This window comes from Orcinus orca, chromosome 1, assembly GCF_937001465.1.
Source record: "Orcinus orca chromosome 1, mOrcOrc1.1, whole genome shotgun sequence".
Taxonomy (NCBI): Eukaryota; Metazoa; Chordata; class Mammalia; order Artiodactyla; family Delphinidae; genus Orcinus; species Orcinus orca.
The window spans coordinates 98,828,801-98,841,963 of NC_064559.1; the positions used below are offsets into that span (position 1 = coordinate 98,828,801).

The 13,163-nt window shown below is 56.7% G+C and overlaps 1 protein-coding gene across 8 annotated transcripts; it reads right to left on the reverse strand.

Annotated features, from left to right (window-relative positions):
* Positions 1-699: 699 nt before the first annotated feature.
* On the reverse strand, positions 700-12,880 carry LRRC71 (leucine rich repeat containing 71). Of its 8 annotated transcripts, XM_033414616.2 has the most exons (15): positions 12,489-12,864; positions 8,824-8,973; positions 8,370-8,495; positions 8,202-8,277; positions 7,907-7,984; positions 5,750-5,818; positions 5,371-5,530; positions 5,202-5,285; positions 4,972-5,111; positions 4,198-4,330; positions 3,947-4,040; positions 3,507-3,595; positions 1,683-1,794; positions 1,193-1,314; positions 700-939 (listed from the first exon to the last, which is right to left on the reverse strand). In XM_033414616.2, exons 1-15 carry the CDS (start codon positions 12,649-12,651, stop codon positions 820-822), a joined length of 1,716 nt encoding a protein of 571 aa, XP_033270507.1. In that variant the 5' UTR covers positions 12,652-12,864; the 3' UTR covers positions 700-819. The 8 variants fall into 8 exon arrangements, 7 of the variants coding, with proteins under 7 accessions (XP_033270507.1, XP_033270513.1, XP_033270512.1 ...); XR_007470118.1 differs by lacking the exon at positions 3,507-3,595 and having other exon boundaries at positions 1,683-1,810; positions 12,489-12,875; XM_033414622.2 differs by lacking the exons at positions 700-939; positions 1,193-1,314 and having other exon boundaries at positions 1,683-1,810; positions 12,489-12,877.
* Between the last annotated feature and the right edge of the window lie 283 nt (positions 12,881-13,163).

Here is a 13,163-nt window from a genome sequence, read left to right on the forward strand (position 1 = left end):
CTGGGCTCTTGGGGCACGGTCAGGTCATCTCAGTGGAGGCTGCGCTGAGGGTGAAGAGTCGGGTCCCCCAGCTCTCCTGACCCCTCTGGCCCCCGCACTGCCTGGGTGGCTCTGGTTTCAGGCGGCTGACAGCAGCAGGCAGTGTCATTAGGGTTCGTGTTTAGTGCTTGGACTTTGCTACGTAGATGACAAGAGACTCGGCACCCTCTCTAAAGCAGCCTGACAACTCTACGTTTTCGTAAGCTGAGCCCTTGCCCCTCCTCCAAACCAGTCCAGACACGTGGGCCGGATGGAGCAGCAGAAGGGGGAAGGGACCCAGGAGGGTGGAAGGGTGGAGCCCGTGCTCCATCCCTCTGCCCCACCCGCTCTTCCACTCAGCCTGCGCGTGTTGGTTACTATCCCAAGTCTTTCCCTTCTGCCTCTGAGAGCAGAGGCAGTGCAAACCCTCGTGTATCACATGTCCTCCAGGGAACGGGACGGCTGGCACGGGTAGTGACTCTGGTCTGGGCAACAAGAACTAGGTCCTGAGGAGGCAGGAGAGCAACACCCCTGGTCGGCCACCACCAGAGGGGCTGAGATCACCCCCAGCAGAACCATAAAGCCATTCGGCCATTTCTGGCCATGTCAACGCGCTGTTAACAGGAGCAAAGTCCAAATATTCCCAGTAGTTCTGGGACAAAGTTTTCAGACAACCTCAAGGAAAAAAGTACAGCAATAGACTTTGTTAAGCATCTGAGCTCTCCCGTGGGAAGGCCAACCCACACATGGAAAGGAGATGCTTCCGTGGCCCAGAATCTCTGGGAAGAAGGTGGGAGGGGGCTAGGTGGAGGAAGCCACAGCCGCCTCCTCTTTGTGCTTGGCTTTACTGACAGGGTCCCTTGGCAGCATCAGCTCTTGGATCGTGGTGTACGCAGGACATTGTGGGGAGAAGCAGTTTTTCTGAAGGAAGAAAAGGAAGGCTGATAGCTGACAAAAGCAATGAAGATTAAGCATCTGGGAGAAAAACATTTCCTGGGACAGGGTGGGTTAGGGGCTGGAGGACATGGAGAAAAGGCAAAGGAGTGTGACCGCCCATCTCACAGCAAGAGAGATGAAGGCTGTGTTGTGATAAAAAGAATAAGGGAAACTACAGGCCTGTCTTTGAAATAGGGAGACAAGCTGCCTGCAGCAGCTGCAGTCCCTGGGCACTCACCGCCAGGGACAGCCGCAGCAGCCCCACGGGGCCCCTGGACGCGCTCTTGGACTCGGAGAACTGTGCCTGGTACTGCACTGCGGTTAGGAAGGCCTCTAGCCCCACCTCTGTGATGCGGTTTCCTGGTGGAAGAAGCAGACGACGTGGCCTCCGGCACTGCCAACCTCCTTCTTGCCTACACCCTCACGGGACACCCTCTGCGACCCTCTTACTCCAAAACTAACCCCCTGCTCCCCCAGCTCCCCAGCTCACTTACCTAGGACTAATTTCACTCCAGCTCTACTTCTCTGACGCCTCCTTTGTCTGACCTCCCTCACCCCCACCCCAAAGCCCCGTGCCAGAGGGCCTTCACCATCATGATGCCCAACCACTGGAGAACCAGGTTCCGCTCCGTGGAGCCAGGGCGGGGGCACCCTTGTGACAGCATGGGGCCCAGCTAGCCTCGTGGCAGGAAGGTGGGGCGTGTGGGGGGGGGGGTTGGCAAACGTACGGAGAAGGTTGAGATGCAAAAGGACCCTGTTCCCAGGCATGAAAACTTTCCCATCTCGGTGCTCCACGGGCTCCAGGAGAGGGTTGACCATCTCAGTAGCTTCCCCAACCACCTGCTCAGGCAGAATACTGATTGCAGCAGAGGAGAGGGGAGCTGGTCAACAGGCCATTCATTCATTCATTCAACATACATGCTTTGAGGGCCGGCTACAGACCAGGCTTTGTCCCAGGTGCTGGGGATACAAAGATAAATAAGCCCATACCCTCAAGAAGCAGCTTTGCGCAGGGGAGCCAGAGAGTGAGAGAGCAATGCAGTATGCTGTCAGAGCTGACAGAGGGGGAAGCTCAGTACTCTGGGGGCACGGAGGGGGCACGGAGGAGGCACAGCTAGCGGGTCTCGGCAGGGGTCCTGGAGGAGGTGGCCTGTGAGCTGACATCTGAATAGTATGTGGTCCCTGTCAGATGAAGATCGGGGGGAAGTGGCAGCAGGTGCAAAGGCACGAAATAGTGTGTTGGCATTCACTAAGTAATTCCTAACAGGGAGAGCAATGAGGGCGATGGACTGGAGGGAGATGACGCTAAAGGCAGGAGGAGAGGAAAATGCAACAGTCCTGGGGAGAGTCAGCAGCCTGGATCAGGCCTGGGGCAGGGACAGAAAACTGGCACTGAGGCAAGCCTCGCCCGCCTTCTCCACCCGACTTTCCTCTTGTAAGGTCTTGTCCTTGCCAGAGAAGACTCCCAAAAGTGGAGGCGCCGTTCCCTGCCAGGGTGGGGAGGTCTTTTGATGACAGAACACAGGCATACCCTCAGAGATATTGTGGGTTCGGTTCCAGACAGCCGCAATAAAGTGAGTCACATTCTTTTGGTTTCTCAGTACGTGTAAAAGTTATGTTTACACTATACTGCAGTCTAAGTGTGCAATAGCATTATGTCTAAATAAACAGTGTATATACCTCAATTTTAAAATACTTAACTGCTAAAAAAATGCTAACCATCATCTGAGCCTTCGGGGAATCCTAGTAGTAACATCAAAGATCACTGATCACAGATCACCATGACAAATATAATAATAATGAAAAAGCTTGAAATATTGAGAGAATTATCAAAATGTGACCCAGAGACACGAAGTGAGCAAATGCTCTTGGAAAAAAATGGCACCAACGGACTTGCTCGACGCAGGGTTGCCACAAACCTTTAGTTTGTATAAAAAAAAAAAAAAAATCTGCAAAGCACAATACAACAAGGTACGTGTAAGGACAGATAGCCCTCGGGTTAGGCTTAGGGTTAGCTGACTCCACTGCGGAGGGGTGGGAGCTATGGAGTCAGCAGTCCAGGAAGGTTTCCAAAGCAAGGAACAAGTTGGTCCAAGTTTAAATAGAAAAGGGAGGCTCCAGGGGCAAAGGAGAGAGGGTCTCAAGTAGCTGTGCACAGGGTGGGGGTAGTACCACGACTAGGAAGACACCCTGCCCTCCTGGGGAGCTGCTGGCAGGGGCAAAGGAGAATGTGCTTCGTTCCCTGTGCAACTGTATGAGCAACCGTGGGCGTGGTGGTGAGGAACAAATGGCCTTTCGGGAAGCAGACTGAGTTGAGGCAGAGGATCAAAAGTGTGGGCTCCTAATAAGCAAGTAAAGGTAGAAGGGGAGGGGGCACTGAGCTCTGCTACCCCTGCAAGCCCAGGTTGGATTAGGGAGGGGGCCAGGACTGAGGGCACAATGTGAGTTGAAGTGGCTGCTGCCACAGTACAGGGCCGGAGACTCCATGCCAGGAAGGCTGGGGGACTGGACCCCAGGGACGTGTCCCCCACCCCGCTTCTCCTGCAGCCTACCTCCGACTCCGGGAGGATGCTGCGCTTCTCTTTGCTCACAGTCTTGGTCCCTTTTCCCTTGCTTAGTTTCTGCTCAGGGATGGTTACCTCTGGAGTGGGAAGAGGAGCCAGAATGCACAGTGCAGACCTCTGATATGACTCAGTTTCCCCAGAGAGAATGGACTGCAGCAAGGAAGGGGACTCCTCAAACTTTGGGTTTGGGTACAACAGAAATAGAGCTGAAGGGGGGACCCCCAGCTAGGTAGGCGGGTTTCTTCTCCGAGGGCAGGGCCACAGGGGTCCAGCCCAGGAGAAACGGTGTGGAGTGCCGTGGATGGGGCCGGTTGGGGCTTCCGACATCAAGGTGAGAAGACTAGCTCAGCGCAGGCCTCCCGCATCCCGCCCCGTGCTCCTCCTTCCTCCACACCAAGTGGGCGCCGCAGAGGGGTGCTAGCACTTACTCCCCTTGCCTGTCTTTGTGGAGTCTTCTTTCTTAGAGGTTCCTTGTGTGGGTGACTGCCCAGACCCTGACTTCTCCTCTTTCTTCACCACTTCCTGTGGGGGATGTAAGAAGAGAGATGAGAGTCCTACCTCCCTGGCAGATGGGGAACAGATGTGGGAGGGGCCAGAGGTGGATTTTCAAAGGCCTTCCTCCCTCCGCCTCACCCTGTTCCTGCAGCGCCCAGGGCTCTGCTGCCCACAGCACACCTACCCCGGACTTCTCCTTTTTCTTGCCCAGACCCTTAGGGGTCTTCGTTGTCTGCATCTTGTCTTTCTCCACCATTGCAAAACTGCTGACCCTCATCAGCTGATTCTTCTCACGCTCTGTTTTGGAGTCCCCATGTCTGAGAGGTGGAAGGCTGTGCTCACAAATGGGCGAGGATGGAGGAGGAAGAGTCCGGCGCCCCTTCCCCAGTGAGGAGTGAGGGGAAGCCTCATGCCTGGGTGGCAGTCAGACTGGCAGCACGCCTACCCCAATCTCCCTGCCTAAATGCTAACATAATTTGTTTGGGACCCTTCTGGTGCAGGTGCTGTTGGGAAGAAACGGCAGAGGGACCCAGGGATGAGCTGGGGGTGGGGGGAGGTGGCATTCAGACTCATACTGAGGAGAAAACAGTAGCTGACATATTTTTAACTAAGTGCCAGGCACTGTTCCAGGTGTATTAGATGAATTAGTTCATTTAATCCTGTCAACAATCCTATGAGCTAGGTACAGTTATCCCCATTTTACAGATGAGGCAACTGAGGCCCGAGAGGTTAAGTCACACGCCTAAGGTACCAAGCTGTTTTGTGGAAGGGCCAGATTCCAAGTCCCTGCGGTCTAAATCTAGTCCTCTTAACCAATACACTCTACCATCTGCGGAGTGGTTCTGCAGTAAGAACCCAAACGTTTGTTATATCTGTGCAGAGGTCGGAGAGCAAAACGGTCACGACAGAGGGAGAGAGGACGGGTTAAGACTCGGCCAGCTAGCTGAAAGCAGCCGACCTGGGCAGCGGTTCCAAGGGCTCAGGTCTCAGGCTCCGAGCGCTCCTCACCGATCGCAAGCGCTCCTGCGAACCTTTCTCCAGCAGGAGGCGCCGGCGCTCCACCACCTCGGTGTGCGTCAGCTCGAAGGGGCGCAGGACCTGGGGCGGGGCGGCACCTCGCGCTCAGCCGCCCGGGGAGCGGGAGGATGTGGGGGTCGCTCCCCGGCCCCGCTCAGCCCGCACACCCACCTCGGCCAGCTTCAGGGCGCCCTTGTCCTGAATGCGGTTGTGGGCCAGGGACAGCCAGAGCAGGGAGCGGTTGAGCCGGAGGCCCTGCGGGGGTCAGGGAGGGGCAGTGAGCTGGCTGGCCCCGGGCCGCCACAGCTCGCGTGGGGGCCCCTGCCGGCCTCGCACGCACGTCCGCGATGTAGCCCGCGCCCTCGTCACCGATGTGGTTGAAGCCCAGGTTGAGGGAGACCAGGGTCCGGTTGCAGCTGTGCAGCGTGGACAGAGCCTGGCCTAGGAGCTGCGCGCCGTGGTCGTCGATGTTGTTGTTCCGCAGAGACAAGTGCGCGATCCTGGGCAGCAGGAGGGAGAACGCGGGTCACAGGAAACACGGGGTCCTGGGCATTCCCCGGAACCTCGGAAAACGGGGGCATGAGGAGGGCCATTCGGTCTGAGGGTGGAGAGGCAGGAATTGAGGGTGCTTGGAGAGGTGCTGGAGGGGCAAGGGAACAAAGGGTGACTTGGAATGGGGGGCAGGCCCAGAGAAAGGGGGTGAGGGAAAGGAGTCTCACGTGCTGTCCACTGCCATGAGCTTGTGATAGGACTGCTCCGGCAGCGGGTTCCCCTCCAGAGACACCTTCCTGAGGGTGGGGGAGATCTGAGACCCAGGAGGCACCACTGAGGCCAGATGAGGGAAGGGGACAAAGAGGAAGGGTGGGGCTCTGGGAAGCAGCTTGGAAACAGAGGCAAAGGATGCACACACACACCCCCGCCCCGCCCAACTCCCTGATACAGGAAATTATGTGACAGTTCTCCAGACTAGAAATCCAGAAGTGTGCCGTGTGAAGGGGTTACTCCCCAGAGTTAGTGAGGTGTGGTAAGGGGGCCTCTGAGATGACCCCAGTGATCCCCACTTCCTGGTATCCGTGCCCCAATGCAATCCTCTCCCCTTGAGTGTGGCTGGACCTAGTGACTCACTTCTAATCAATGGCATATGGCAAAAGCGATGGACTGTCACTTCCAAGTTTAGGTTACAAAAAGGCTGTGGCTTCCAACCCGGGTGCTCTCTGGCACCAGCTGCCAAGTGGTGAGGGCACCCAGATGACCTGTGGAAAGGCTCCCGAGTGGAGGCGCTGTGGCCAATCAGCTGCCACATAAGTGAGCCTGGCGGCAGATGCTCCAGCCCTAGTCAAGATGACTGCAGCCCCGGCCAACAGCCTTACCGCAACCTCACCAAGACGCTGACCCAGAGGTGCCAGCTAACCTACACCCGGATTTATCTCACAGAAACTGTGAGATAATAAATGTCTGTTGTTTTAAGCCACTACGTTTTGAAGTAACTTGTTACACAGCAATAGGTACCCAATACATGACCCCTCCACAAGGCAGTGGCTTCTCCAACAGTACTGAGAAAATGGAGGTGTTTTTCCAAGTCACAAGAAAAAATGGAACTAATGGCTGGAAAATTCTCTATTAAAAAAAGTTTCTCTTGGGACTTCCCTGGTGGCACAGTGGTTAAGAATCTGCCTGCCAGTGCAGGGGACATGGGTTCAAGCCCTGGTCCGGGAAGGTCCCACATGCCACGGAGCAACTATGCCCGTGCACCACAACTACTGAGCCCGCATGCCACAACTACTGGAGCCCATGTGCCTAGAGCCCATGCTCTGCAACAAGAGAAGCCACAGCAATGAGAAGCCCGCGTGCAGCAATGAAGACCCAACGCAGCCAAAAATTAATTAATTTTTAAAAAGTTTCTCTCATGATATTTGCCCAACCTTTCAGCCTGGCTCATCTAGCAACTAAACTTGATTGCATTTATTTTTAATTATTTTTATCATGTTGATCTGACTTATTTTTACATATTAAGATGAATTCTATAGTTATCCTCCTGCTGGCTAAATTGTTTCTAATTCCCACGACGGAATACAATATGTGTTTTGTGGTGTTCAAGACAAAGAGCACCCAAGGACCTCCAGCTGAAGGAGACAAAATCCCTGCCCTCAAGAAGCATCCATCCCATCTACAGGAGGAAGACAAGTGAGGAGGCAAGCCAGTGACGGTGGGTTCTGTGAAGCAGGAGAAGTCAAGGGTGCTGGAGGAGCTTCAACAAAGGGCAGCCAAATCAGCTGTGTCCTTTATACAGCAACCACCCCTGTGGTTATACTGCTCCACACCTTGCTCTGGCTCCCTCCTATACAAGAATGCCCTTTCCCAGTTCCCTGCCGGGCCCCCTCCTATTCCTCTTTCAAGGCTCAGCTTGGCACCACCTCCTCCAGGCAGCCTTCCATGTCTCTCATGAACCATTCTTCCACCACTACAGTCCCCACAGTGCCCTGCAGTATCCACTCCTATGCCCTTCTCCCTCCCTCACTGGACTGCCAGTTCCTGTAGGATAAGAACCAGTCCCTAGTACAGTGTCAGACACCAGGCAGTGAGGAACCTCCAGGGAGAGAGCGGGTAGTGGTGGGACTGATGGAGAGGAGAGGGGATAAGGCCCCAAAGGTAGGCTCTTTAGGCACCAGAGTAGGCAGAAAAGGGGACCCCAATGCTTGTCAGATGAGAGCTTCAAAACCCAACAGACAGTAGCAGCACCCTCTTTCCACAGGGATGCCAGCCCAGGCCACAGGAGCTGGAACTTGTCACCCCTGTCCCCAAACTGCTCACTTCTGACCACCCAGCCAGCCAGGCTACCCAGGTAGCCTCCCCCTTGCCTATTCCCCTCTGCTCACCTGAGCGTGGATGAGCAGAGAGGCAGGAGGGCGATAAAGGTGGTCAGGGTCTTATCAGTCAGCCCCACCTTCCACAAGCTGGAGATGGTGGGAAGCACAGAAACGCAGCTGGAGCACCACCTCCTTCCCACCTTGTCCTCTCCAGCCACCCTGACACCCCAGCCACACCCTTCCTTATCACCTTCCGCACAGTCCCCAGGGCCTTCCGTGCCCCTTCAGTTCTTTCTCCCAGACCACTGGTGGCCCGTCTCCAACACTGGCCTCCTGCCCCTCCCCCAACCCCATGTCCCCTCACTTGATGGCCTGAAGCTGGCTGAGGGAGGGCAGACACTTAGAGAAGATACCCAGGATACGCTCCTCAACCTTCCAACCTGCGGAAGGGAAAGGAAGAAGGCGCCTCAGGCCCGGAGAGGTGCGGTGGTGGACGGCTTGTGAGAGGGACTGGTGGGGGGGCGGACCTCACCGCGGATGTAGATTTCCTTCACGGACTTGTCCTCAGGCTCCAGCTCCACCTGGATGGTGGGCCGGAAGAACACGTATTTGCTCTCCAGGCTGTTGAAGCTGCAGGACCCGGACAGCGGCTGTTCGTCTAGAAGGCAGGGGTGCGAGGAGCCGGGGAAGGAGGGAGGGGGCAGAGTCACCGCCCCCGGGCCCCACGCCCCGGCCGGCCTACGGGAGCCGGAGAGGCCGGGACGGCTCCCACGGAGCCGCGGGATTGGAGGACTCCGCCAGACCGCATCTGCGAGGGTTTGGAAAGGACGACGGAAGACCGCCCCCACCTCCCCACCAGCCCCCTTGAATCCACCCTGCTCACTCACACACACATTGCCCTGCGTCCCCGCCATTCGGCCCGCCGTGCGATGGGGAATGGACGCGGTAGGCCTGGCAGACACCCCGGCGTCTCCACTGTCACTCACCTACGGTGGGCTTTTCCGACGTAGAGGCGGACGGGACGAAGGTTGGGTGCGGGCGGGGCCGGGTGACCACTTTGGGGAAGTCCGTGTAGCCCCACCGCGTGCAGAGCTCAGCGAAGTCCACCTCGAGGACGCCGGTGCACTGGTACTCCTCTGTGGGGGCGGGGACGAGAGCGGGAGGGGAAGCGTAGCGCCGCGCCGCGCCCGCCCCCTGTAGCCCAAGGCTGCCAACAGAGGGCAGCAGAGACCAGAGGACGTCCCACCCCGCCCTGCGCCCCCGCCCGCCAGGGATCGGCGCACTGCGCCGCGTTCCCACGCTCGTCCGCGCGGGGTTTCGGGCTTCTGGGCGGGCAGCGGCCCCTCCATCGAGGCAGACGTCCTCACAGCCATTTTTAACACGTAAGATGCGTTGTAGAGACCGACACTGAAAACACTTGAGAGGAAACAGTGGGAAATCAAGACCTAGGAGGAAGGGGACTAAAGAGCGTGGAATGTAGACAATGAGGGCGCCTCTTTTATGTGCCGGCTCGTCCACCCACCCCGTGGGTCAAGGCCGCTTCCACTCCCGCTCTCCGCTCCCTGGGGGGCCTCCTCCTCCCCAGCCCAGCCTCCTCCCACGTTCCTTCCTTGCGGGGACTGCCCAGGGTCACACGGAGAAAGAAGGCCCAGGCCTGATGTGAGCAAAGAAAGGAAAGCAGAAGGACCTCTCCACCTGCCCCCGCTCCCACCCCCATCCCCACGCCCGCACTCGGGTAGACCGAGGCCCAGCAGGGTGGTAGGCTTTTATTTATTTAGCAAACATTGATATAGCACTTACTCCTGTCCCACACGGTTCTATATATGCTTTGGAAATCTTAACTCGTTCAAGAGTTTTATTAATTTAGACAGATGCCCACCACTTCCCATCGTGAGGGCTACGCAAACCTGAGGTGCCTGAGTCCCCAAAGACCCCTGCTCTTTCCTGCTCCCGCATGGGCATCCCAACAAGAAGTGGTTCCTTGAGACGGGAAGGGGTGTCCCTGGCAAAGGCGAGAAACCGGAGGCAGAAGGGTGGGCTTGGTGCCAGCCTGCTCTTCCAAGTGCAGGACAGCCTGGAGCCCCACAGGCAGCAGGCGCTGCAGGGACTGTGCCCCGGACAGAACCCCTGCAGCCAACAGCAGGGAGCCTGCCCAGAGGGTGCAAGGGGGCTGGCAGGACGTGTGCTCAGCACCGTGGGGCAAGATGCAGAGAGGTTTGAGGGTTCTCGTGGCAAAAGGGTGAGAGACACAGGCACCCGAGAGACATTAGCTGAATGGACAAGGCTGATGAGAGGAGGCATTGGGAGGCTAGGGGAGCCCCTTGTACAGCTGACTCCTGCACACTGCCTGCTTTCCCGGACTCTTCCCTCTGCTGGGAGGGTCCTTCCCTGCTTCACTCACACCATCTTTCCCCAAACAGAGGTTCTCAAACTTTAACATCTTTCTGTAAGAATCAGTAGGAAAGCCTGTTAAAGCAGTTTGCTGGGCCCCATCCCCCCAAATTCTGATTCCATAGGCTGGGTAGAGTCTGTGAATTTGCATTTCTAACCAGCTCACAGATGATGCCAAAGATGGTCCAGGGAGAACCGCTGCTCTAGACCAGCACTGCCCGACAGGACATACTGGGACGATGGAAGTGTTCCACCTCTGGGCTGTAGCTAGCAGTGACCTAGTGGGCAGCACAGCTCCAAAAGGGCCTTGCTCCTGCTCTCCTCCCCTCCCACACTCCCTCCTCACACTCGCTATGACCTTGCCTCGTAGCTCCTTGAGAAATAGAAGCCACCAGATGCGATGTCCTCTCAATCTATCAACGTTCCTACAACTGCCTTCACTCGCTACCCCATGTGAGCCCTGCCACAACACACGATAGCGGCTGCTAAAGCCGCTGTGACCGTGTGGCCCTGTCCTGTTATCACTCCCTTTCTCTCCGACCCCTCTGGCTCCCCCTGCCTGGGGGAGCTCCTTCTCCTCTAAGATCACTGAGTCTGGGTCCTGAGCCCTTTCCTGTCTCCGGTTCCACTCCCCCCTCCCCAGGGGAATCTCCTTCATTCCCAGGGCTTAAATGCACCCAAACATCAGCAGCTCCCCAATTCACATCTCCAGCCCTGACATCTTCTCACCGCTCCACGCGCTTCCATGCAGCTGCTCAGCCGACATCACCCCTTGGAGATCTCTTACATGCTCTTCCTTCAGGCCTGCCTATCTCCATGAATGGCACCTTAACCCACCCCGTGCCCAGTACAGAAACATGGAATCATTCTTGCTACCTTCCCCACTTTCCACCCCATCCACTACTTCACCAACTCTTTTCTGCCTCAGAAGTACTGTTCCAAGGAGCCTAACCCATCTCCCTCACTACCCGAGTCCACAACTACCACTGTCCCTCACCTGGGCTATTGAAATGCCTCGTAACTCAGCTGCCTACCTTCATTCTCTCCCTCTGCCACTCCATTTTCCACACAGCAGCCAGAGTGGTGTGAGTGTGTGTGTATGTATGTGTGTGTGTGTGTGTGTGTGTGTGTGTGTGTGTGTGTTAATGTAACTAGGTTCATATCTGTAGGAGATTCTATCCTGTCTTGTCTCTCCTTCTGGAAGATGCTCTTTCTCCAGCTCCCATAGCTTCCTCCGCCCGCCCAGCCACCAGCACTGACAAGGAGATGGCACCTGACCAATGTCTGACAATCAGAGTCTTTTCCCAAGTTGTTTTTCCTTGAGTCCAGAGACAGCAAGTTCCTGTCCCTCTTTGAAGGCAAAACTGGTAGATTTGAATCAAGAAGCCTTCCAATCAATTCCCCTTTGTGGATAATTCATTTGGGTTGGGGTTCTATCACTTGCAACATAAAGAGCCACGCTCATACGCGTACTTTTCCAATGGTTTTCTTTTCCTAGAGAATGTAAATTCCATTCCAGCTGGACTGTGTCCATCTCGTTCTCTTTCTATTGGACCTGACCACAGAGCAGGCATCCAAAAAGTAATTGTTGAATAAATGAATGAATATCTATAAAACTAAACTCAGAGTCACCTCCCGGCAGCGCCCCTGTGTCTTTCCACCACTCCCTGGACCTTCTTCTCTGATACAAATTAGCACATCTTATTGTATTTGTCAGCATCCCAAACCAGAGTGTGGCTTCTTTAAAATCAATTCAAACATCTGCCAAGCTGAGTCTCAGGAACTGTGCTGGGACGAAAACTGGGATTCATATCCCAGGATGGAGCAGGGCGCTTTGGGTGGGTGCACAATGTACGTTTGTTGAGTGAACAAGTGAATTTGCAGTTTATAAAATACTTTCTCACCATCAACTCTACTGTGCCTCCCAGTAATAGGCAGGGCAGGACTCCATACTACAGAGAAGAAACGTGCCTAGTAACACGTGCACACCTCATAACGGTGACCACTTATAACACCCTTACCATGTGCCCGGAGCTAGTTACATTCACATATTGAACTTCAGCTGGTGGATCCCTTTTCCACACGGCGCTCCTCAGCGCCAGAAATTCTGTTATTATTTACTGGCTCATCTGTCTCGCCCGCCATTGCCTGGCACAACGAAGACGCCCCATCCAATCTGGCTAACCCGAGCGACGAGTGGCTGTTGGGAGCGCGCGGAGAAGCCTAGAGGCCTGATCCCCCAACCCCGCCACCAGCGTACCAGGGTTTTTGGGTTCCTCCTCCCCCACCGGCGGCAGGACGGTCGTCGGCTTCTCCTTGGCCCCGCGGTCTCCTTTCCTGGTCACTGCACCGGATGACTTCTGGATCCCGGGACGCGGGGCCCTGGGTGAGGCCACTGGTGGTGCGCTCGCCTCGCCCGACATGCTGGTGCCGTCCGCAGCGACTCTGGGGACACTCACGGGGGCAAGGAGGCAGGACGGGATTCTGTGGGGCTCGCCCTGGAGGTGGCCGAATCAAGGGTCTCTATTCCGCGTCCACAGGCGGGACCCGCCTGCCGCGGCGTCGCCTCAGCGTCCCTCTCCAAGACAACCGCGCAAGGTGGGCGGGCCCGAGGGCAAGGGGCAACCACAGAGCGCACGCGAGGCCGACAGGGGGCACCACAGAGTCATCAGGGGGCGGAAGGAGCCCGGCGGGCGGAGCCGCGGAACTAGGGCAGCCGAGAAGGGCGGGGCCAGGGCGGAGCCTGGGCAGCCCTGGGTCACAGGGGCAGGAGAGCCCTGGAGCCCTGGAGGGCCGGACCCCGCGGACCCTGTGCGAAAGGAGAAGGACCTGGGCGGAGTCGTGGCGGAGGGAGACGAGCGGATATCGTACTGGACCGGAGTGGAGGGGGCTGGACTAGAGCGAGACCAGGACGGAGAGGCGGGGCTAGGGGGCG